The 26,517-nt window shown below is 44.1% G+C and overlaps 1 protein-coding gene across 2 annotated transcripts in view; it reads right to left on the reverse strand.

Annotated features, from left to right (window-relative positions):
* TMEM237 (transmembrane protein 237) overlaps window positions 1-26,517 on the reverse strand; it is a 723,713-nt gene that overhangs the window by 632,005 nt on the left and 65,191 nt on the right. Inside the window, exon 3 of one of the 2 annotated variants that reach the window (XM_044060506.1) lies at window positions 20,109-20,125. In XM_044060506.1, the coding sequence (XP_043916441.1) occupies window positions 20,109-20,125 (17 nt within the window). Of the gene's footprint in view, window positions 1-20,108; window positions 20,129-26,517 lie in introns of both variants that reach the window. The other variant, XM_044060505.1, reaches the window with a different exon arrangement.

Below are 26,517 nucleotides of genomic sequence, written 5' to 3' on the forward strand. Positions count from 1 at the left end.
TGCGTTGGTTAAATCTAGCACAAAACCGACAGCAAGGCATGTTATGATCTGGGCCTAGGCAAGGAATACAGTACAAATGGAAATCCTTATGAGGTATTTGCTTCCCACAAGTAATGCAATTATTAACTTTTACTGACATCGGTATGGAGCAAGAAAAAGTTTCCCCAACGGGGTACTTAGCTTTAATTGAAGACTTCGGTTCTGAAACTCGAATCCGAAAATTTCAGGAGTCGACTGACCGGCACTTGCGAACTGCTTCTGCTTCGGGCACCGCGCGGCAAGAAAGACTAAATAAAATGGCGTCGGCTGCCTGTTTTATACCCCTGATGACCTGACGTCATGGAAGAAGAGACAGCAACTGACGCAGGACCCAAGACTTCGATATTCAGGCCGACTGAGGGCAACCTGCCAGCAGATTACCCAAATGTAATGACTGCAACAGTGAAACACTAAGAACATCCAAGACTTCAACAGCGAATACATTCTAACATCTACATTTATGGTTAAGTGTACACAACTGTACTATGTTCTTCATGTTTCACTGCTGCAGTCATCACACCTGGGTGGATTCCCAAAGCTGAAGAAGGGTGGAGGTAGTCAAGAAGAGTTAGGGCTGGTTAATCTGCCTTGCAGGACTGCTGTAGCAAAACCTACCCTGGATTTGGAAAAAATAGGCGGGTGGTAATGCTTGGTGAAGGTGTGTACAGAAAGTATAGCTGTGTACACTTCCCATAAATGTAGATGTTCAAGTGTATTCACTGTTGCAGTCATTACACTTGGGTTATCTGCCTGTAGGTAGCCCTGAGTCGGCCTGAATACCAGAGTCTTGGGATTTCTGTGTCGGATGCTGTCGCCTCTTCCATGATGTCAAGTCATCGGGCGTATAAAACATGCAGCCGATGCCATTACATCAGTTTTTTTGCCCCAAATGTCAGGAGCCCCCAAAATAGGAAGGTATTAAATGGTGTGGAACACCTCCAGTGAAAAGTAAATACCCCTGCCATAAAAGATGGCCATAAAGAGGATAGTTAGAAGGATAGAGAAAGTCAGGGGGCTGGAGGGAGGGAAACCAGGACTGCAACAGTGAATACACTCGAACATCTACATTTATGGTAAGTGTACACAACTGTACTATGTTCTTCGTGTTTCACTGTTGCAGTCATCACACTTGGGATGATTCCCAAAGCTGAGGAAGGGTGGGGGCAGTCAAGAAGTGTTAGGACTGGCTAGCAGGCCCTGTAAGACTGCTGTAGCAAATCCAGCTCTGGATTTAGAAAAAAATAGATAAGTGGCAATGCTTGGTGAAGGTATGTACAGAACTCCAGGTTGCAGCTTCCAGGATGTCCCTGATAGGGACTCCCCTGAGAAATGCTACAGAGGTTGAGGGAGCCCTAGTGGAATGAGTTCTGATCCCCTGTGGGGTAGGTTTTCCATGGTGCTTGTAGCAGAAATGAATGCAGTGTGTTATCCATTTGGAAATGGTTTGCTGTGAAATGCCTTTGCTCTCTGCCCCTGCAGCAAAGCTGACTATGAGCTGGTCAGATTTTCTGAAAGGTTTAGCCCTGTCAAGATAGAACCTGAGCTGTCTGTGCATGTCCAAGGAGTGCAGGATCCCTTCCCCTTTATTCTGTGGGTTAGGGAAAAAGGTTGGCAAATGGATGGATTGGTTTAAAGACACAATGGATACTACCTTGGGCATAAAGGATGGGTTAGTCCTGAGGGAAACCCTGTCAGCATGGAAAATAATGAAGGGTTCTACAGCCATTAGTGCCTGTAACTCAGGCACTCTTCTTGCTGAAGTGATGGCTAGAAGTAAGGCTGTTTTCCAAGAGAGGAATTTTAACTCCACTGAAGCAACAGGTTCAAAAGGGGGAAGCGTGAGCTTCTCCAGTACAAAGTTAAGGTCCCAGACTGGGGTGGGAGCTCTCCTAGAGGGCCTTAAATTGTTAGCTCCTCTCAGGAGCTGTTTGATGAGAGGGCGAGAAAAGAGTGGTGGCTCAGTATTATAATGAGCTGAGATGGCAGAGGCATGAATCTTAATGGATGAGAAGGATAGGCCTCTGTGGAGCAGCTCTGCTAGGTAATCAAGAATTTGAGGTATGGTGGGCACGGCTGTGTCCTTCCCTTGAGAAGAACAATATCATCTCCATTTTCAGCATAGGATTCCTAGTACTAGGTCTTCTGGCCTCAAGGATGATGCCCAGCATCTGTTTGCTGAGGGTTGCTGGTGGTGTATTCAGGGGATAAGTCAGGCTGCAAGGTTTAGTGTTTGCAGCTGTGGATGTAAAATCTGTCCCTCCTGCTGAGACAGCAGGGAAGGTGTCTGATATAGGTGCCAGGGTGGCATTGCTGTCAGACTGCATAGGAGTGGGTAGCAGTGCTGGCGTGGCCAGTCTGGGACAATAAGGATTGTCCTTGGCCTGTCCTGTTTGACCTTGAGTAGTACTTTTGAGCAGAGGGGCAGAAGAGGAAAGGCATACATTGAGAGGTTTTCCCATGTAAAAGGTAGGGCATCCACCTTCCAGGCTCTGCTGTGAGGGTTCCTGGTGCAAAATTTGCTCAATTGGTGGTTTTGGGGAGAGGCAAAGAGGTCCACCTCTGGTGTCCCCCACCTCTAGATTAGAAGTCTGAATGAGTTGGGTTCCAGTTTCCACTCATATGGGTCCAGTAGATTTCTGCTTAAGTCATCTGCCAATGAATTTTGTTTGCCTGGCAGGAATTGAGCTTGCAGGTGCACTTGGTTGCTCAAGGCTATGTTCCACAGGGCCATGGCTAACCTGCAGAGTGGATAGGAATGAGTTCCCCCCTGCTTGTTTAAGTACCACATAACTGTAGTGTTGTCTGTCTTTATCAGGAGCTGTCCTGGCAGGATAAAGTATTTGAAGGCTGTCAGAGCACTCCGTACAGCTAACACCTCTTTTAGATTGATATGCAGGGGAATTTGTCCTGGGCTCCATTTACCTTCGATGCATTTGTCTGCCATGTGAGCCCCCATGCATAGTCTGATGCATCTGTTGTCAGGGTTTGGGCGACGAAGGGTTGAGTGAAAGGAAGTCCCTTGTTGTGGTTGCACGCCTCTGCCCATCAAAGGGCCTCTCTCCTTAGACAAGGTATGATAAGAATCACTGTTTCTAGGTCCTGAGAATGTTGACACCATAGATTTTTCAAGTACCATTGAAGTTTCCTCATATGCAGTCTTGCATATGGAATTAGCAGAATGCATGAGGCCATGAACCCTAGTGCTTGCAGTATTTTCCTTGCAGACAGCTGGGTTTTGGTGGCCATTAATTTGAAGTAGTTTGTCATATAGACCTGCTTTTCTGGAGTGAGGAATGCCATCTGGGAAGTTGTGTTCAAGCTTGCTCCCAGGAATACAATTTTTTGACTGCACACCAATTGTAATTTCTTTTTGTTGATGGTGTACCATAGTGAAGTTAGTAGTCTTTTTACAAATGCCAGGTGCTGAAGTAGCAATTCCTGACTGTTTGCCTGAATCAGGCAATCGTCCAAATATGGGTAAATTTGAATATTTCTTTGCCTACAGTATGCAATGGCTGGAGCCAGGCACTTTGTGAATACTCTGGGCGCAGTAGATAAGCTAAAGGGAAGTGCATACAGCCTGCCCTGAAATGTAAATTTTTCCTGCAAAACTCCCTTATGGGGATGTACAGATAAGCTTCTTTTAAGTCTAGGGTGACTAACCAGGCATTCTTGGCTAACATAGGAAGAAGCTGTTGCAGTGTAAGCATTTTGAATTTTGGGAAAACCAGAAAGGTGTTAAGAATTGACAGATCCAGGATAGGGTGCCAAGAGCTCTCTTTTCTGGGCATCAGGAACAGTCTGGAGTAGAAACCCTGTCCGCTTTGTTCTGCTGGGATAGGTTGAATAGCCCTGATACTGAGAAGGGAAAGTACTTGCTTTTGAGCCTCTGCCCGCTGGTTTGGAGGAAGGTCTGGCAACCCACTTGGGGTTGGCAGTGAATGGAAGTAGAATCTAAATCCCAGGGATACAATGTTTAGAACCCATTGGTCCTGAGTAATGGACATCCAGTTTTTTGCATGAAGAGCGGGTTTTCCTCCTGGGGGTGCAAGTACTTGGGCATGGTTGGGAAGGATGATTGAAAAAAGTCATTGTGAACTTTTTTCCATGAGGGGGTGGCTTACCACTCCCTGTTTCTGAGGTGGGAGCACTCCATTGTTTAGATCTCTGCATACCCTGAGACTGTAGTCTTGGTGTTCTGTTTCCCCTGGGTTTGGACTGAGAAGGCCTGGGAAGGACTGGAAAGAACCAGTTTTTAGAAGGCCAATGCCAACTGAATCTAGGTGACTATACCTGTAAGAAATCTTTTGACAGTTTGCATAGATTTAGCTTTTTCCTCCATCTTTTTAAAAACTTCTTCTGCTTTTGTGCCAAACAAATGATCCTGATTTAATGGAGCATCTAGTAATTTTGCTTTGACATGGTCTGGCAAGATTTGTTCCTTAGGCCAAGCATGCCTTCTCAGTACAGACCCAGTCACAACAGCCCTGAAAGGTGCTTCTAAGGCATCAAACCCACACTGTAAAGTATGTTTACTAACTTGGTTTGCAGAATGCATTAACTCTTGTAAATCTTTACTTTCTGCAAAATCTGGAAGTAACACCATTTTTTTTGTTTAATTAGTTCCATAATATGTTGCTGGTACTTTAACATGTGAAAATGGCAATTCAAAGCCCTGATGGCAAGAGTTGCAGTGGTATATACCTTCTTACCCCATCTGTCTAAAGCTCCAGAATCCCTGTCTGAAGGGGTGGGGTTTTTGGCTGTAGTAGCCTTAATGCCTTTAGGTCCCTGGGAAATGGTCTCTGGATCCGCAGTAGGATTCTTAAAGATAAATTTCTTAGTCAGGTACTCTGTAGTACCGGTCAGGTTTTCTAGGGGCTGGTGGTAAAGTGTCAGGAGTAAGACTGGATTCCATGAAGACATCATCTACAATATCCAGGACAGGGGGTATAGCTAGAGGCCTGTGCTGAGGCAAATCTAAAAATTCTCAGAGTCTCCTTTTGGATGGAGGACAGTCCTGGCATTCCCAGCGGAAATGCTCTCTTAAGGTGTGCAAGGTTTCACCAAAAGAAAAATCCTCTGGAGGGGAGGCAGAGGGAATGGAATTCTCTGCATCTGAATCCTCATAGGTAGATTGGGGTACGTCCTGGTAATCAGAAGGATCACAGTCATCGGACTCATGGTCTGTAGAATCTGAAGGAAATTCAATTCTTTGTGTTTTAGCAGGAGAAGGCTGGCTTCCTCTAATTAGAGTAATAAGGTCTTCAGCCATTCTAAGCATTTGTTTTTGTGGCATGGGAGCTTGAGCATGCACTTCGGTAGTCAGTTTTCTAAGTGTAGTGCGAACTCTGGGCCTGAGAAACTCGGTAGTTTTAGCCAAAAACAAAGTTGTTGGTTTAACATGAACATCAGTAGGTCAGAATACACCCTCAGAAGCCAGTGCCTGCACAGCGGCTCCGGACCCATCCAAGGTAGAGACATCCGCAGGTTCCATAGTCGAAGAAGCATCTTGCGGCATACAGGACTCTGAATGGGTCTCAGCAGAGGCTTGCGAATCTATAGAAACGGGTATCAGGGGCTGCTAAGGCGCCTCACTGAGTACCGGCAAACTGGCGACTAGCTTAACGGAAGCATCATCGGCGGTTTTGGACCTATGTGGTCCATCTCTGTCTTTATCCTTACTTTTTTTTGGAAGATCTGTAGCCGGATGGCTTATCGAAGCCATTTCGGAATACGGAGAATGAGAATGAAAGAATTTAGCGACAAAGATAGCCAGATGACGAATAGTTCGGGCATTAAACAAGGCACAAAACCGGCAACGAGAGACATCGTAGTCTGGGCCTAAACAGGTGATGCAGTAAGAATGAAAATCTCTGTGAGGTATTTGCTTTCCACAGGCAAGACAACTGTTAACTTTTTCTGACATTGGTTAGAGCAAGAAAAAAGGATCCCCAACCGGGTACTCAGCTTTAGAAGATTTCAGGCTTGAAACTCGAAAAACGAAAATTTCAGATAGCAGCTGACAGGCACTTGTGAATTGCTTCTGCTTTGGGCTCTGCATGGCAAGAAAAGCTGATGTAATGGTATCAGCTACATGTTTTATACCCCTGACGACCTGACGTCATGGAAGAGGCAACAGCATCTGACGCAGAAATCCCAAGACTCTGGTATTCGGGCCGACTGAGGGCTACCTGCAGGAAGCTAACCAGAGTGTGATGACTACAAAAGTGAAACACGAAGAACATATCCATGTAGCAGCTTCCAGGATGTCCCTGGTAAGGACTCCCCTGAGAAATGCTGTAGAGGTAGATGCAGCCCTAGTGGAATGTGTTCTGACCCCCTGAGGGGTTGGTTTCCCATGGTGCTTGTAGAAGAAATGGATGCAGTGTGCTATTCATTTGGAAGTGGTTTGTTTTGAAATGGCCTTGCCTTCTGCCCCTGTTGCAAAGCTGACTAATAGCTGGTCAGATTTTCTGAAGGGCTTAGACCTATCAAGGTAGAATCTGAGCTGTCTGTGCACGTCCAAGGAAAGCAGGATCCTTTCCCCTTTATTTTGAGGATTAGTGAAGAAGGTTGGCAAATGGATGGATTGGTTGAGAGCCACACTGGACACCTTAGGCATAAAGGAAGGGTTAGTCCTGAGGGGAAACCCTGTCAGCATGGAAAATAATGAAGGGTTCCACAGCCATCAGTGCTTGTAACTCAGACACTCTTCTAGCTGAAGTGATGGCTAGAAGCAAGGCTGTTTTCCAAGAGAGGAAGTTTATCTCTGCTGATGCAGCAGGTTCAAAGGGGGGAAACGTGAGCTTTTCCAGTACAAAGTTAAGGTCCCAAGCAGGTGTGGGTGCTCTCCTTGGTGGCCTTAATTTGTTTACCCCTCTCAGGAACTGTTTGATCAGGGGGTGCGAGAAGAGAGGTGGCTCAGTGTTGTAATGAGCAGAGATGGCGGAGGCATGTATCTTAATGGAGGAGAAGGACAGGCCTTTGTGGAGTAGATCTGCTAAGTAATCCAGGATTAGAGGCAGGGAGGGCAGAGTAGTGTCCTCTCCTTTGGACTGAATCCATGAGCAGAACCTTTTCCACTTATCAGCATAGGATTTTCTTGTACTGGGTTCTTCTGGCTTCAAGAATGACGTCCAGCACATGCTTGCTTTGGGCTGCTGGGGGAGAATTCAAGGAATAAGGCAGGCTGCAAGATTTAGGGTTTGCAGTTGTGGATGCAAAATCTGTCCCTCCTGCTGAGAGAGCAGGGTTGGGGTCTGGTGTAGGTGCCAGGATGGCACCGTTGTCAGGCTGCGCACGAGTGGGTACCAGTGCTGGTGTGGCCAGTCCGGGGCAATCAAAATTGTCCTTGGCCTGTCTTGTTTTACCTTGAATAATACTCTTGAGAGAATGGGTAGAGGGGGAAAGGCACAGATTAAGAGCTTTTCTCACTGAAATGATACGGCATCCACTTTCCAGGCCTTGCTGTGAGGATTCCTGGTGCAGAATTTGCTGAGCTGGTGGTTGTAGGGGGAGGCAAAGAGATCCACCTCTGGGGTCCCCCATTTCTGAATCAGAAGGTTGAAGGTGCTGGGCTCCAATTGTCACCTGTGTGGGTCTAGGAGATTTCTGCTTAAGTAGTCTGCCAGTGAGTGTTGTTTGCCTGGCAGGAATTGCGCTTGTAGATGGACTTGAAAGTCCAAGGCATTGTTCCACAGGGCCATGGCTAACCTGCAGAGTGGGTAGGAATGGGTTCCCCCCTGCGTGTTGATGTACCACATAACTGTGATATTGTCTGTTTTTATTAGCAATTGTCCTGGGAACAGTAGGGATCTGAAAGCTGTCAGGGTGTTCTGCACAGCTAGCATCCCTTTTTGGTTGATGTGCAGATGAATTTGACTTGGGCTCCAGTGGCCCTGAATACATCTGCTGTCCAATGTATGCCCCCCAGGCATAGTCTGATGCATCTGTGGTGGGTGGCATGGGGTAGAGTAAATGGCAGTCCCTTGTTGTGGTTGCATGCTTCTGCCCACCAAAGGAACTCCGTCCTTAGACAGGGTATGATAGGAAAGACTGTTTCCAAGTCCTGAGAATGCTGGCACCAAAGACTTTTTAAGTACCACTGAAGTTTCCTCATATGCAGTCTTGCATATGGAATTAGCAGTATACATTAGGCCATGAACCCTAGGGCTTGCAGTATTTTTCTTGCGGATAGCTGGGTTCTGGTGGCCATTTGTTTGAAGTAGTCTGTCAAACAGACTTGTTTTTCTGAAGTGAGGAATGCCATCTGGGAAGTTGTATCCAAGCTTGTGCCCAGGAATACAATTTTTTGACTGGGTACCAGTTTTGATTTCTTTTCATTGATTGTGTACCCCAATGAAGTGAGAAGATTTTTTTTTACAAATGTCAGGTGCTGCAGCAGCAATTCCTGACTGTCCGCCTGAATCAGGCAGTCGTCCAGGTACAGGTAAATTTGGATATTTCTCTGCCTGCAGTATGCAATGGCTGGAGCCAGGCATTTTGTGAATACCCGGGGTGCAGTAGCTAAGCCAAAGGGAAGTGCAGAGAACTGATAATGCATAGATCCTGCCCTGAAATGTAGATACTTCCTGCATGACTCCCTTATGGGGATGTGCAGATAGGCTTCTTTTAAGTCTAGGGTGACTAACCAGGCATCCTTGGCTAGCATAGGAAGAAGCTGTTGCAGGGTAAGCATTTTGAATTTTGGTACCACCAGGAAGGTGTTGAGAATTGAAAGATCCAGGATTGGGCGCCAGGATCCTTCTTTCCTGGGTACCAGGAAGAGTCTGGAGTAGAATCCTTGACCCCTCTGTTCTACTGGAACTGGCTGAATAGCTCCGATATTGAGCAGGGAAAGTACTTGGTTTTGAGCCTCTGCCCACTGGTTTGGAGGAAGGTCTGGAAACCCGCTTGGGGTTGGCAGTGAATGGAAATAAAATTTGTACCCCTGGGATACAATGTTGAGGACCCGCCAGTCCTGAGTGATGGACATCCAGTTTTTTGCATGAAGGGCAAGTATTCCTCCTAGGGGGCACAAGCCATTGGGCAGGGCTGGAAAGTGGAGTAAAGAAGTCATTGTGAGATTTTTCCGTAAGAAGGTGGCTTACCACTCCCTGCTTTAGGGGTGGGGGCACTCCATTGCTTAGATCCCTGCATACCCAGAGACTGTAGTCTAGTTGGCCTGTTTCCCCTGGGTCTGGTTTGAGAGAGCCTGGATGGGGCTGGAAAGGACCAGTGTTTTGAAGGGCAATGCCTACTGAATCTAGGGGGTTGCACATATAAGAATTCTTTAACACTCTGCATAGATTTAGCTTTTTCTTCCTTCATTTTAAGAGCCTCTTCTGCTTTGGTGCCAAACAAACAGTCCTTATTCAAAGGCGCGTCTAGTAACTTTGATTTGACATGGTCTGGCAAGGTCTGCTCCTTCAGCCAAGCATGTCTTCTTAGTACAGAGCCAGTGACTGCTGCCCGGCAAGATGCTTCTAGGGCGTCAAAGCCACACTGCAAAGTATGCTTACTGACTTGGCTTGCAGAATGCATAAGCTCCTGCAATTCTTTATTTTCTGCACAGTCTGAAAAGGTTACCACTTTTAGTTTAATGAGTTCTATAATATGTTGCTGGTACTTCAGCATGTGAAACTGGCAATTCAATGCCCTAATAGCAAGAGTTGCAGAGGTATATACCTTCTTACCCCATCTGTCCAAACCTCTGGAATCCCTGTCCGAAGGGGTGGGAGTCTTGGCTGCAGTCGCCTTGATACCTTTAGGCCCCTGGGAAATTATCTCTGGGTCAGCAGTAGGATTCTTGAAAAGGAATTTCTGAGCATTAGGTACCCTGTAGTACCTATCTGGTTTCCAAGGGGCAGGAGGTAAAGTGTCAGGAGTAAGACTAGATTCCATAAAAACATCATCCACAACATCTAGGACAGGGGGTATAGCTAAAGGTCTGTGCTGAGGCAACACTAGAAATTCTCTGAGTCTCTTTTTGGACTGAGGATAGTCTTGGCATTCCCAGTGGAAATGATCTCTTAAAGTATGCAATGTTTCACCAAAAGAAAAATCTTCTGGAGGGGAGGCAGAGGGAATGGATTTCCTCTACATCAGACTCCTCATAGGCAGTTAAGCTCATGTCTTCATAATCAGAAGTCTCAGAGAGGTCTGTAGAAGTTGAAGGGGACTGGGATCTTTGCCTCTTTGCAGGGGAAGGTGGACTTTCCCTAATCAGCGTAATAAGGTCTTCAGCCATTCTAAGCATTTGTTTTTGTGGCATGGGAGCATGAGCTTTATTTGTCGGTTTTCTAAGCATAGTGCATACTCTGGGCCTAAGAAACTCGGTAGTTTTGGATAAAAATGAAGTCAGTTTGATATGAACATCGGTTGAGTGAACAAATGCTTCAGAAGCCAGTGCCTGCACAGCAGCTCCGGACCCATTAAAGGTAGAGACATACGCAGATTCCATAGTCAAAGAAGCATCTCGTGGCATACCGGACTCCGAATGGGTCTCAGTAGACGCCTGTGAATCCATTGAACCGGGCATCAGGGGCTGCAAAAGCACCTCACTGCGTACCGGCGGACTGGTGAGTAGCTTAACGGAAGCATCGTTGGCAGTTTTGGACCTATGCGATCTGTCTCTGCCTTTATCCTTACATTTTTTCGGAACATCGGTAGTCGGGTGGCTTACTGAAGCCATTTCAGAATGCGGAGATCGACAGCAAAAGAATTTAGCGACAAAGAGAGTCTGACGACGAATGGTTCGGGTGTTAAACAAGGCACAAAACAGACAGCGAGGGATGTCATGGTCTAGGTCTAAACAGGTGACGCAGTACGAATGAAAATCTCTGTGAGGTATATGCTTTCCACAGGCAAGACAATTGTTAACTTTTTCTGACATCGGTTAGAGCAAGAAAAAAGGTTCCCCAGCTTTAGAAGACTTCAGGATTATCAATTCGTAAACGAAAATTCAGGTAGAGGCCGACCGGCACTTGTGAACTGCTTCTGCTTCTGGCTCCTGGGCAAGAAAGACTGATGTAATGGCATCGGCTGCCTGCTTTATACCCCTGATGACCTGACTTCAGTCCTGGAGTGACAGCATCCGTCACAGAAATACTAAGTCTCTGGTACTCGGGCCGACTAAGGGCTACCTACAGGCAGATAACCCAAGTGTGATGACTGCAACAGTGAAACACGAAGAACATCATCAACAAGTGCTTGATGTCTTGAAGCTCTTTACTTTTCTCCTGAAGGTTTTTGAAGAGGTCTGCAGAATGTTTACCAAACAGGAGGTTGTGGTCTAGAGGGGCATCTATAATTTTTGATTTGAAGTCCTCTGGCAGGGGTTGAAGGAGTAGCCATGAATATCTACATCATACAGATGCAGTAGCAGTGGACCTTGCAGAGGCCTCTGCTGCATCATAACTGCATCTAATAGAATGTCTGGCCACTTGAGAAGCCAGAGACAGTTTTGATGCTACCTCTGTCTTGCTAAGGCAGTCAGGTATGGATGACAGGAGGGTAGAGGCTTGGGATACAAGGTCCAAAGCATATTTTATCATATGGGTTTGGTAGTTGACAGCTCTGAAGGATAGGGTGGAAGAGGTATAAACCTTTTTGCCTATCCTGTCCATGTTTTTACTGTCTTTGTCAGTAGGCAACAGAGATGATGAAGGAATCAGTCTTGATTGCTTGTCAGGGGATATAGCAATCACTGCTGGGGCAGCCATGGGTGGTTTGACCAGGAATTTTTGTTCATCTGGTACTTTATAGAAATGGTCAGGCCTCTTACGGGCAGGAGGCTGAGTGTCTGGGTTTTTAGTTGCTGCTGAGAATGCATCAAGGTAGGCAGGGATAACTGGTGGAATGGCTGAAGGGGAGGGAGATTCCACTTAAAGCAACTCAAAGTATCTCTTTTGAGTTTCAATCATTTGGGAAGTGTCCCATTTAAAATATTCTTTCATTTTTGTGATGGTCTCCCCAAAGGCCAAATCCTCTGATGGAGAGTCCCGTTCTATGGATTCCTCATCAGGGGAATAATATTCTAAAGGGGAGGCTATTTGTGATGAGTAAGTAATGAATTCATCTGAAGATGAGTAGTACGCCTCCTGTTCTTCTTCCCCTTCATGGGCAGTGAGAGGGAGGAGAGAAGCAGCTGAGGCAGGCCTAGGACTGAGAACAGGAATTCTGGAGGGGGAAGAGGCGGTGGGCTGGGTCTAAGGGCCATAAAGGCCTGCATTAAGGACTTGGTGAATGACTGCCAGTCTGGAACGCCCTCTGTGGGTGGAGGCAAGTGCTTCGTTTTCTGTTTCCTTTTCAAAGGAGTAGCTTTAGGAAAAGGTCTGGTTTCAGGGGTCTGAATAGGAGTTAGGGCTTCAGAGCAAGGGCATCCCGGTTGGTCATCTGGCGTGGTCTGGTTCCCCTGCGACATCAGTTGGAACCGATGTCTGAGCTGTCTCCGTGGAAGTGCTGGCCTTAACTTTCGAAGTGGCTTCCTCGAGCGGAGTCACCTAAGTAGATGGCTCTAACGGACGTCCCTCAACTCCTAAAATCGGAAGCTGACGGGGCATCCAATGCTGGAGAAGCAGAAGTACTAGGGCTTGCAATCTTGGTCTTTTTCTGTGGCTGTTCCGCCAGGGCGGTCGACTCGGGATCCATCCTGAGCACTAGCTTTTTTAGCCTCTGGTTTTCTAAATATAGATTTAGGGCGGCCAGATGGCTTCAGAGGGTCTTGGGTACAAAGGACTGACAAATTGGGCAAGAGGTATGGTCGTGTTCTTGGCCTAGGCAGAAAATGCAATGGTCGTGCGTATCCTTATGCAGAATCTGGTGCCCGCATTGGCATTTACCCTTTTTAGTGGACATCGGCTAATGGTAGGGTACAGCAAACCAAGCTCAAGCAAGAATTTAAAACAAAATCCCCAACGGGGTACTTAGCTTTAGACGTCTTCAAAGTAGAGGAGCAAAGAGATCGATGTGACTGTTGACTGCGGCTGAAAAGTTCTGAGGTCTGTGCATGCAGATGTTACATTTAAGGTCCCTGGTTAATAGCCCTACATGTGACATCCCACGCACCTACAACAACCAGGCTTAAGCTTTTGTATAAGGTTTGGGTCACCTGAGGCGGAGAATCCCACACTAAGAATACTGCAACATAGCAATAGAAGGACATCAGCAAGTATTGCATAATTTTCAAAATTCCAAAATTTTTTTAACAAAACAGCTGCAATATACAATAGGAAGATTCTGAAGAGCTCCTGCTGCCATTCTGAAGTAAAATATTATACATACATTCTGAGGTACATTATACAGTTCAGAAAAGATATGGTAAATACTGTAAAACAGATGGGCAACTCAAGCTTAAGAGGCTCAGAAACCAAAGAAAATGTTAACATTAATGAATGTCTTCAAAGCACTTAAGTTTTTAATCTACATAACATTCACTTTACTTACAACATATTCTGTAAAAGAGTAAATCAGATGATGTCACGCAACATATGAATTCAAAGATCTGCATTTTTTTTCTTGTCTTTTCATAATGTCTATGAACAGATGAAAAAAGGATGACACCTTTTCTTCAGACAGGCATTTTCAGTAATAATCTTTAACAATTATACTCCAGAAGACAGTATTTAGCTTTTTAATTTCTGTTTTCATTGCTTGGTCGGTACCCAAGAACTCTTCTAAATATGAGCAAGTATTTTTCTAGTCCCTTCACAGGCACAGATAATGAAAATGTGATAGGATCAATTAACATTCTATTTGATCTGCAAGATTTAAAAAGGCAAAAAAAGTACAGCTCTGTCAGGAGTACACTTGCAACACTGTAAAAGTACAGTTGTGTACACCTACCATAAATGTAGATGTTCGAGTGTCTTCACTGTTGCAGTCATGACTGTAGAGTTCTCCCCTGCTGGCAGGCAGCCCTCGGTCGGCCAGAATCCCAAAGTCTGGGTCCGGCATCGGTTGTTCAACTCTGCTCCCTGACATCAGAGCGCCAGGAGTATAAAGCTGACAACCAACGCCATCTTCTCCAGTTTTTCTTGCCCCAGATGTCAGGAGTCCCAAAATGAAAATGGTCCCAAAAACCTTTGCAAATACACCTCAGAAGAATGGTGAAAAAAGGAACCACACAAAAGTAAAAATAAGGGGGGACAGGAGGGAGGGAAACCCAGACTGCAACAGTGGAGACACTCGAACATCTACATTTATGGTAGGTGTACACAACTGTACTATGTTCATCGTGTTTCACTGTTGCAGTCATGACTGTAGGGTAGAATCCCAAAGCTGAAATAAAGGGAGGTGGTCATAAAGAAGAAGGGGTGGCTAAAAGGCCCTGCAAGACTGCAGAGGCAAAGCCTACCCTAGACTTAGAGTAGAGAGGCAAATTGTAGTGCTTAGAGAAAGTATGCACTGAACTCCAAGTTGCAGCTTCCAATATGTCCTTGGTAGGAACTCCCCTGAGGAAGGCTGCAGAAGTGGCAGCAGCTCTGGTGGAATGAGTCCGTATGGTCCCATGGTGTGAATAACAAAATCTGATTCCATGAGCAATCCATTTAGAAATGGTTTGTTTAGAAATGGCTTTACCTTGGGAACTTGAAGCATAAGAAACAAACAATTGCTCAGATTTTCTGATGTCCTTGGTACTGTTCAGGTAAAAACGTAGCTGTCGATGTACATCCAAGGAATGTAAGATCCTTTCCCCTTTATTTTGAGGAGTGGGGAAAAAGGTTGGCAAGTGGATAGTTTGATTTAAAGCCACTTTGGAAACCACCTTAGGCATAAAGGTCGGATTAGTCCTCAAAGATACCCTGTCTTGATGAAAAATAATATAAGGTTCCACCGCCATAAGAGCTTGTAACTCTGAAACTCTCCTGGCAGAGGTTAGTGCCAACAGGATAGCTGTCTTCCAAGATAAAAACTTGATGTCAGCAGAAGCGGCAGGCTCAAAAGGAGGCAAGGTTAGTTTTTCCAAAACATAATTGAGATCCCAAGCAGGAATAGGAGGAGATCTAGGAGGTCTTAAGTTCTTAGCTACTCTGAGGAACTGTCTCATGAGCTGGTGGGAAAAGATGGGAGGCTCTGTATTATAATGAGCAGAAATGGCTGAAGCATGGATCTTAATGGAAGAGAAAGAAAGACCCTTATGTAAGAGATCCGTCAAGTAAAGTAGAATTAAAGTAATGTTAGGAAGAAGAGGATCAGAATCCTGAGCCTGCATCCAGGAACAAAATCTTTTCCATTTTCCCGCATAAGATTTCCTAGTGCTAGGACGTCTAGCTTCCAAAATGACATCCATAACCTGCTTGGGTAGGAATGAAAAAATCAAAGGCCCTGGATTAACCAGGCCGCCAGGCTGAGAGTTCTGACATGAGGGTGTAGAACCTGACCTTGATGTTGGGTCAGAAGGTTCGGAGGCTGAGGTAAAATCCAAGGGGGCTCCAGGCATAGGTTTATTAGAGTTGGATACCAAAACTGCCGAGGCCAATTTGGAGCCAACAAGATTATCATCTTGGGTTTGTCCTGTTTTATCTTCAATAAAACTCATGGAAGAAGAGGTACAGGCGGAAAGGCATATCCCGAGAGGTTCCTCCAACTGAATGACAGGGCATCCACTTTCCAAGCCTCTCTGTGGAATGTCCTGGTGCAAAAAATCTGCAGCTGATGATTTAGATGGGATGCAAAGAGATCTATGTGAGGACATCCCCATACTGCTGTTATCATCCTGAATATTTTGGTGTCCAGCATCCACTCGTGTGGATCCGAAAGGTTTCTGCTCAAACTGTCTGCCAGTAAGTTTTGTTTTCCTGGTAGAAACTGAGCTTGAAGATCCAGATTGCAAGTTAGAGCTGTGTTCCATAAATCCATGGCTAGTCTGCAAAGGGGGTAGGAATGAGATCCCCCTTGCTTGTTTATGTACCACATAACTGTGGTGTTGTCTGTCCATATTAGTAGTTGTCCTGGCTGTATGAGATTCCTGAAGGCCAATAGAGCTTTCTGAACGGCTAACATCTCCTTTAAGTTGATATGCAGGTGCTTCTGATCCTCTGTCCAAAGGCCCTGCAGACAATTGCCCAGAAAATGGGCTCCCCAAGCATAAACCGAGGTGTCCGTGGTTAGAATCTGAGAGGCAGGAGGTAGATGGAAGGGCTTCCCTTTGTTTAGAGCACATGCCCTGGACCACCAAAGAAATTCCTTTTGAAGGCAAGGAAGGACAGGAATCAATATGTCCAAACTGTGGTAATGCTGAGACCATACACTTTTTAGGTACCACTGTATTTTCCTCATGTGTAGTCTTGCATAAGGTACGAGAAGGATGCAGGAGGCCATGTAACCCAAAGCCTGCAGGAATTTCCTTGCAGATAGATGGGTCAGAGTTGCCAAGGCCTTGAAAGCTGATGCCAGCTGTAATTGTTTTTCGGATGTCAGAAAAGCCATCTGGGTTGTAGTGTTTAGAAGAGCACCCAGAAAAGTTATCTCTTGTGATGGTGTCAAATTTGACTTTTTTACGTTTACAGAGAATCCCAGGAATTTGAGAAGGCTTTGTACAAAATGTAGATGCTGGAGTAAGACATCCTTGCTGTCTGCCTGAATTAGACAATCATCCAGATAAGGGTATATTTGAATTCCCTTGAGTCTGCAGTAAGCTACTATTGGAGCCAGGCATTTGGTGAAGACCCTGGGTGCAGTAGATAATCCAAAGGGCAGCGCAGAGAATTTAAAGTGCCTCGATCCGGCCTTGAACCTGAGGTATTTTCTGAGATCCTGCCTGATGGGAATGTGTAAATATGCCTCCTTTAAATCCAAAGTCACCATCCATGCATCTTTGGACAGCATTGGAAGTAACTGCTGTAGAGTAAGCATCTTGAATTTTGGAATCTCTAGAAAGGTGTTCAAGACTGACAGATCCAGAACGGGTCTCCATGAATTTTGCTTTCGTGGGACTAGAAAGAGCCTTGAGTAAAACCCTTTTCCTATCTCTGAAAGAGGTACCAGTTCTATGGCATTCATAGCCAAAAGAGCTTCCACCTGGTTTAAGGCCTCCATCCATTGATGTTTTGGAAGGTCTGGCCATCCGTTTGACCTTGGCAAAGTATGAAAATGGAATTTGTAACCTCTTAAAATCACATCCAAAACCCATTTGTCCTGGGTTATTTGAGTCCAATTTTGGTAAAAAAAAAGAGAGTTTTCCTCCGAGAGGGGCTTCCAGGCAAGACGTTCCTGCAGCCCAACCGAGGGAGTCATTGAGTTTGTTTCCTTTGAGACTGTGGTCTGTCCTCTCCTCCCCTAGGGGTAGAAGCAGTCCACTGCCTTGGTCTATAAGCAGCCTGTGTTTGAGGCCTCCCTCTGGAGCGTCTATATCTACCTCTTTGAGGCCTGTCTGAAGAGGGAAAGGACCAGTTTTTTGATGGCCAATTCCTGCTAAATCTAGGAGGCTGTACTTGTAAGAAATCTTTAACTGTTTGCATGGATTTCGCCTTATCCTCCATCTTTTTAATCACCTCTTCAGCCTTAGATCCAAACAAAACATTATGCTGAACAGGAGCATCCAATAATTTAGCCTTTACTTGTTCAGGTAAATTCTGTTCCTTTAGCCATGCATGTCTTCTAATGACTGTGCCAGAGGCCACAGCCCTACAAGAAGCCTCCAAGGCATCAAATCCACAGTGTAAAACATGCTTCCCAACTTGTTCAGTGGCATGCAATAAGTCATGTAATTCCTTATCTTCTGCACAGGCAGAAATGGAAGTAAATTTTTGTTTTAAGACAGATAAGAGAAATTGCTGATATTTAAGCATATGAAACTGACAGTTTAAAGCCCTAATGGACAAAGTAGCAGAAGTGTACACCTTTTTGCCCTATCTTTCCAAGGCTCGAGAATCCTTTTCAGTAGGAATAGGATTTTTGGCAGTAGCGGCCTTAACACCCTTAGGACCCTGAGAAATGGTTTCAGGGTCAGCAGTAGGATTCTTGTATAAAAACTGATGGGAATCAGGAACCCTGTAGTACCTATCAGGCTTAACAGGAGCAGGAGGAAAAGAATCAGGGGTTAAATTAGCCTCCGAAAAGGCATCATCCACAATATCCAAAACAGGAGGAATAGCCAGGGGTCTATGTTGGGGTACAAGAAGAAAATCCCTCAGTCTTTTCTTGGATTCTGAATACTCCTGTCCCTCCCAGTGGAAATGTTCCCTCATTTCATGCAGAGTTTCCCCAAAGAAAAATCCTCAGGAGGAGAAGCTGAAGGAATGGATTCTTCCGCATCAGAATCCTCATAACTAGCGAAAGAATATTCCTGATCAGAAGAAGAAACTGAGGAAACAGAAGCCTGATCAGAGGAATCATAATAAACATCCTGCCTTGGCCTTTTATCTGGAGGGGGATGAGAACCCCTAATCATTGTGAGTAAATCCTCCGCCATCTTGAGTAACTGTTTCTGTGACTTGGGAGCCGGTTCAGAAGAGGCCTGTGCTGAAGTCTTTGATTTAGAAGGAGTCTTTGCCTTTGTCTTTGGCTTTGCCTTTACTTGAAGCTGAGTAGGCCTGAAAACCCCTTCGGAAGCCGGTACCTGCACAGCGGCTCCGGACCCATCCGAAGGAGCATTGTCCGAAGGTCCTGCAACAGAGATATTTAAAGGCCTGGTTGGCTCCTCATGAGAGTCCGTTTCGGCCGTCGGTTCTGAAATGGCCGACGACAGGGGCTGCAAAAGCGCTTCACTGACGACGGCCGAACCTTAAGCTGGCTCCACATGTGCGCTATCATCAGATTTGGACCTCGGAGGCCTGTCTTTATCCTTGCGACGCTTGTGAACTCCAGTAGATGGAACCGTGTCCGACGACATTTTGTAGTTAAAGCGCCTACCGAAGTAATGAAAAGCAAAATCGTACCTTCGCTTGATTGTACGCTGATTGAATCTAGCACAAAACCGACAACTAGCTACATCGTGGTCAGGGCCTAAGCAAGGAATACAGTAAGAATGAAAATCCTTATGAGGTATTTGCTTCCCACATGAAATACAATTATTAACTTTTTCTGACATCGGAGTGGAGCAAGAAAAAAATTTCCCCAACGGGGTACTTAGCTTTGAGTGGAGAAGAAAATCTTCGGACCGAAGTAAGTAGAAATATTCGTCAGGAGTCTACCAACCGGCACTTGCGAACTGCTATCACCGCACGGCAAGAAAGACTGGAGAAGATGGCGTCGGTTGTCAGCTTTATACTCCTGGCGCTCTGACGTCAGGGAGCAGAGTTGAACAACTGACGCCGGACCCAGACTTTGGGATTCTGGCCGACCGAGGGCTGCCTGCCGGCAGGGGAGAACCCTACAGTCATGACTGCAACAGTGAAACACGATGAACATCTGCTTTTCTGTTCTCAAATTTAACCTTTTTAACTTCAAAGTTATTTACAAACTCACTTCCATTTGAGTATTTAATAGGAACCTAGAACAATGCGCTGATAGAGAAATTGGGGCCATAGATGTTACTCTCAAATTATAATTACAAAACAGGGAAAGGTAGTTATTTCAAAAAAAAAACAAAAAAAAAAAACAAAAAACAAAAGACAAGAGACAATTATTATGGAGGTATGACAAAAAAAAGAAACAAGCTGTTGTTTGAGTGAGATCCCCAGCTTATTCAATGGGCACAAGGAATTGATAAATAGGGTGGGCTAATATGTGCTCTCAGACTCCAACTACATGGGGTACGCAAAGTGCTATCAGATTCCATGTTCTTTTCTAGTTGGTTAGTAGTACAGTACCTATATAAAATAAACCAGTACACACTATGCAGACCAACTGATCATTCAGTAGTTAATACATGGGGCTTAAATAAGGCATGTGAGTGGCCAAGGATGGGACATTAATTGGGGTGATAACAGTAACAGTAATGATAATAAGCAGTGGTAGTGAAACCCCTCATCTTCAAGTCTTCATTCAGCAGACCTGTAGAAAGGAATACTGAAGATTAAGGGCACTCTTTAATGAGAAAGTTATTCAACAAGCCACATATCACAGCTGCAGTATAAATTAATGTAGACAAGCATAACCAATTTTAGAAGACAGACACTTACCTGCTACTGTTCCACTGCTTCTGATTCATAAAGTAATGATGACGGAGAAGAAAAAAATTCAGGTCAGTGTTGAGCATTTCATCTTTAATTCAGTTTCAAAATATATTCTAATACACATTTGTTAACTAAAAATATACTTACTTGATGGAAAGTATTGCTAAGTAGCTTATTCTCTTTTCTCAGTAAGTCGCTCCATTCTACAATTACAAGTTTCAAATTGATCTCACCAGCCATCTGTGCTCTTACCTGCCATTACCTTTATTGGAGCACCACATCTGGTAATGTACAGTAGGGAAGAGTTTACAATGTATTTGTGTTGTATCAGCTAAGAACTGTAGGACCTGTCAAACACAAGCATGGCTCTCAGCTCACCAGATGTGCTGCTTTCCCCACAATATTTTGTCCAAAACTTTCCCCCTGCAAGATATGCATTTGCATTTCACAGTCTAGACCAATATCTACTTCCATCAGGCGACATAGGGGTTACCAGTTCAGAGAAATGTTTTTTCTTTCCACTAAACTGTCAGCTGTGGTTATGCAAATGGCACACACTGTACTCTCTCAAATATTCAAACTTTGATAGGGCGTTCGTGGTGGTGCAGAGGTTAGCGTTGCCGCCTCACAGCAAGAGGTTCTCCGGTTCGATCCTTGGCTGGGGTGCCTTCTGTGCGGAGTCTGCATGTCCTCCCTGTGGTCGCGTGGGTTTCCTCCGGGTGCTCTGGTTTCCTCCCATGTCCAAAAGACATGCTGTAGGTGGATTGGACACTCTAAATTGGCCCTAGACATGAGTGTGTGCGTGTGTGTGCCTTCTGTGGAAGGTTGGGCACCGGGCTGGCAACTCGACACTGCAAAATTCCACTGCCAATCATGAGCGGACAGGTGATCCGCTGTGGCGACCCCTAACCGGGAAAAGCCGAAAGAAGAAGAAGACGACGACAGGAATGTAAAAGGTGTATACTTAGTGTAAATTCTGTTTCTGCCATTCATTTTTCAAACTTGGGTTAGGATGCAGAGCTGCAAAAGGCCAGTGAGAGAATCTGTGGAGAGCTTTCAGCAAAGGCAGGCACTACTTATACTTACTGCATGCATAGGACTCTGACTTCATAATCATGTTTAATTGCTCTTTTCTATCAAGGAGTTAAAACACATACTTAAATATATGGAGTAGCAGCATAAAATACCATAAAAGTGTAATTATAATGTTACTTGACTTTATTGTACTCAAGTTGGTCAGATATGTACGAATGTTACAAGTGACCTTATTCATAAATAGAGCTATATACATGCAGTATACTAACACAAAACATGCCAGTTCCACTGATGTAAAGGTATAAAGCTCTGACTACAACCCAGGCAATCCAAGGTCTATTAGCAGCTCACACACCTTTTGATGCTGACATAGGGGGAACAGAAGAGTAATAAGGCATGACCTGTTTGCTTCTTTTAAAGAATGTTTGGAGGCACAGAAAGGCAGCACTTTACCTGGTGGTGTCTAGAGAAACAAGTTAATCTGTACTGGTCAACAGCAGAAGCTGAACACATTCTGATGGCTTATAACATTCATGGAAGTGAGTGACAGCCAATCACTAATGCCTAGCATGACCACGCCACATCAGAAATAATGGGCATGTGCAAGAGATGTTAGGCTATAGAAAAAAATCGGTGATGTTGTAGTGTACTGGCTCCCCAGATGCACAGTAGCAAACTCCGCCCAGTCCCCATCCAAGCCAGTTGATGTCAGTCTGAACTAATGAATACTCATTATAATGCGATTCTCAGCCACATGACTATTCATTCTTCAGCCATCATCATGCATGACAAATTGGGTACACCACATTTCTAAAAACACTGAAAAAAATTAGTATTCTGCATAGCCCGTGAGCCAGTACACTACAACATCGCCCAGAAATGTATGTAGAAATTGTACATAAACACACACTGAGTGCAGTTTATGCTGAGAAATTTAGTTTCCAAGGAGATATCATCACCTACATGCATTCCTGTCATAGAAATATAAGCAGTGAAATGGTAATGTTTAAAGCCCTCTCCGCTCTTTTGTTTTTTATGCTTATTCCCAATCTCCCTTCCCCAAAACTGCACAAGACCTTAACTATAATATAACTCGCCATTAAAACAAAACCTTTTTAAACTTGCAGGCACGGAAAAGTTGGCACGTTTTGCACAGACATCTAATTAACAAAACACGTGAATACCAAACAGCACACAACTCCATTTCTAGTAGGATACTACTTGCAAACACAAACGTTAAAAAACTGACTGAAAAGAATGCAAAAATATATAAGCATATTAAAGAATGAAAAATGTATGCTTTTAAGAGCGTACATAGAGAGTGCATGCTTGCACACAAACAACCAACACTCCCGCGCAAATATGCGTACTCTAATACACTGTTAATTGGAGAATGATTGTTACATGTATTTAACAGCGACATGACACTGGTCCACTGTTGCACTTCTGACTCAGCATGAAATACAGATTCAATGAAAAACAAAATTTTGGTAAAACGAACAGGAAAAAAGTGTGCAGCAAGAAAAGGAGTTGAACACCAGCTGCGGGCTTCAGGGATGTCTATAAATATATGCATTCAACATTCCACCGACAATTATTATTTTTGAATGTATATATAAAATTATAAGTGACAGCTTATAGCAGTTACATATTTTTCTCTCCAACAGTCAGATATAGCAGAAATGAGGCACTGTGAGGTGCTAAATGATTATGCAACAAAAATTATTTTAAAGACTTATTAAAAGAAGTGCATCAGAACGTTCAGTAGTCAGAGCTGCTTAGCTACATTCCGTAATCACAGCAGCTCATCTACATTCATTGTATGCATGATGTCAGTGGCCAATACGCATGGCATGCCAATCATGCCACATTCATTTCATATTCTGGTTTGCTCGTCAATCACCCTGGCCATGCAAACTCCTGCACAAAACTGAAGGTGAGCCAGTACACTACAACTTTGACGAAAAATCCCCATTCCACTGCTAATGATGCCATTCATGGCATCCAACTCTCACTCTAATGAGAATGAATTGGTCAAAGACTCTCACCCAGAAGGGGACAAAATGAACCACTACAGCAGTCTGGGTAAAGATGAAAGGAGAACAATTAACACAAAACAGATGCATGACAATACAGCACAATGAACAGTAGATGTCAGCCTGAAATACATCTACAGACTGCATAAGATCATACCTGTAAAATGACTCAAAATTACAGTACAATCTGCCAGTGACATATAAAATTAGTATAACAATAACAAAACGGATAGCATTAAGAAGATATTATTTTGAAGAGGCAGCCATGACTGCAGCTTTTGTATATAAATACATAACAGGCCAGACCAAGCTGAAGGAGGAAGTCAACACTACATGGAGGCCATGTATACCACCCATATGTGTACAGGAGAGCCTTAATTAAGGGGAGAGTTGTGAGACCGCACATTCAGGGTGCCTTTAAAGGTAGAATATTACTTAATTCTATGCAAGTGCACCTTACTGGAGGAAGTATTTTCACTGCACATTCAGTGTATAAAAGTTGGTAGTAAATTACTTAATTCTAGCTGTGAATCTTACTGGAGATATTACTTTCACTTGTTAGTCTGACTTCCATATCAACCTGGGGTATTCACCAAATCAAAATGGATAGGGTACCTCTTCCTTCCCCTTCAGCGCATCATTCTTATTGATGGCTTTCCTCTGGATTATTTCCAGCAGCTTGATGCCCACTTTCTTACATGGCCTCCAAAGCTGCAAGCAGTATGGTGTGACCAAAGCCCTGTAAACTGAAGAATTACTTCTTTACTTCCGGAAGCTATGCCTCTGAATATTCACCCCAGCATGCTGTTTACTGATGACACTATACTCTCACTCTTCTCCTAGTGGTCCAAATTAGTTGTGATCAACACCTTCAGAATCTTCTCCTGCCTGTTGTCATGAGTTCCACCCCCTGATACTTCACAATAGGGTTGTTTTGGCCTAAGAGTAGTTACTTTTGCAACAGCTTGCAAAGTACCTCAACTACCACTTTTCTATCCACTTATGAAGCCTTTCCAAGCTTTCCTATAGAATCTTCTTCCATTTTTTACTGCACCAATCTTTGATTTATTAGTCATCCAATTCCAAAGTCTTTGTCCTACCATTAAGCTCCTTCAGTCATCCTGTCAGCCTTCATTGTGGGATCAAGTCAAAGGCCTTGTTGAACTCCTGACAGACCATGTCTTCTGGTACTACCCTTTCAAGTTCAGTTATAACCCAATCATAAAACTGGATCAGGCTTGATTGGATGCATCTTCTCCCCACATCCCCAATGTTACTTGTTGCCTGGAGACTATTCTGTAATAGAAATGTTACCAGATTTCTCCTCAGGTTTCTATCAATTATGTTGCCCGCTTCTCTTCTTACGTTAACAGGCCTGCAGTTCCCCGATGCTCTTTTGCTACCCCTTCCTCTCCAACTCCCAAAAGAGTACTACAGAAGTCATCTTTCAGTTTTCTGGCTTTTCTGCAGTAGTCAGTGATCTGATTAAAGGACAGTAGTGTAAGTGTTGTGCAAGTTTTCATACCATAACACTAGATGTTTGGAACAGATCACTGTAGAAGTAGCCATAACAACACGGGAGACACCCTGCCAAGAACACTAGACATCTGGACAGTCTACAAAGCTTCAGGCTCATTCCTTGGATTCCCTACATCTGCCCTTAACACAAGAGTATATGGTGGTGCAAGAGACATACAGGTCAGAGCTTTCTCGTCTTAACTAGGATGGCTAAAGTATAAACCAACAAAAAAAAAATGAATGTTATGCCAGCACAGCAAAAGCAAACAAGAACACCAGAACCAGTCTTGGAAGGTTCATGAAGAAAGGGGGATGAAGAGAAAGAAGGTGCCAATACTGCAGTGATCTATTCAAACATCTACTATTATGGTAAGAAAACTTACACAACTATACTATGATGGCAGTAGATATAAAGTACAGTTGTGCAAGTAAACTTACTATAACAACGGATGTTCGAATGATACCTGCTGCGACATCCTTAGCTATATGGGTTATATCCTGCCAAGGATGTAACAGCCGGCCAATTTCCAAAGCTTCATGGCACCTTCCACATACCCAAACCATCAGTCAGCTCGAGCTGAGCTGACTAAAAATACAGATTTGAGTACTCAGCCTTTAAGAGCTTTCATGCCAACAGAGACAGGGAGGCTGAGCCCTGAAAAGGCAATGTTAGGGACAGCAAAAAATAAAAATGTACACCCTGGCATAAACGCACCAAAAAACAAGGAGGATGTAGAGAGGGAGTGGCTACTGCAGCAGTAAATTACTCAAACTACAGTTATGGTAAGTTTACTTACACAGCTGTACTATGTTCATTATATTGATCAATGCTGCAGCAGCCTTAGCTAAATGGGAAGATTACCCTAGCTTACTAAATTTGGAAAGTGGAATGAGAAGATTCTAGGAGTCCCTGGAGAATGGTCCTAGAAAAGTCTGATCTAGACCTAGGGAAGGAATCAAACTTACAGTGCTTTGTTTGCAAAATTATGTAAAGATGACCAAGTTCTAGAATCTAACCCTTTACTAAAAGCCATAGATGAAGCCAAGGCACTGTAGAGTAGGCCTTGATCCTGCTTGGAAGGGTTTTCTTATGGCAACAAACCTTAGACAACCATTTGGAAATAGTATGCTTTAATTTATGCTGTCCCTTCTTTTTACCTTCACATGAAATTAAAGTACAGTTGTGTAAAATCTTTCCATAACTACACTCAGTAGCAATCTTCCTTCATATAACAGAGCCTGCGGTCACTACATCTGACCTCAGTATTGCAGGGGCTCTATCTCTAGGCCTACACCTACAAGTTTACTGCTACTTTTGTCATTGTTTCATATAAGCATATTTATGAACAACCTTGCTGCGTATTAACTTTAACCAGTCAAATACATGCCTGCTCTGTGATTGAAGGGCTTTTTGAAATAGTAGGGCCCCTTATTAAGCTGACCACTGTCCCCTTTTGCTTGACCAATAGACTATACTGCATATGTCAGGTATTTAGTCTTAGGAAATTACGGAAAATCTGTTTTACTTGCATTGCTTTGTTAATTGCTTTGTTCTGGCTATAAAGTGATTGCTTTCAAGTTATAAATTTGCCTATAAAATGAGGGTAGGCGCATACATATTTCACTTGTGACCCTCCCCAAATGACCTTAGTACTTCTATACGTACAATTCTGTTTCTTGTTTTCTACTTCCTTATCTTTAATTTTTAGCCCAATTCCCAACTATCTTTCTACCACCCATACTGCTTTGCACTATATCCATTTATAATCAGAACCATCCCTAATAGTACCTACCTATTCCACATTGTATCTTTTTCTTTTCCCAAA

This window comes from Protopterus annectens, chromosome 2.part0, assembly GCF_019279795.1.
Source record: "Protopterus annectens isolate FY-2018-M chromosome 2.part0, PAN1.0, whole genome shotgun sequence".
Taxonomy (NCBI): Eukaryota; Metazoa; Chordata; order Ceratodontiformes; family Protopteridae; genus Protopterus; species Protopterus annectens.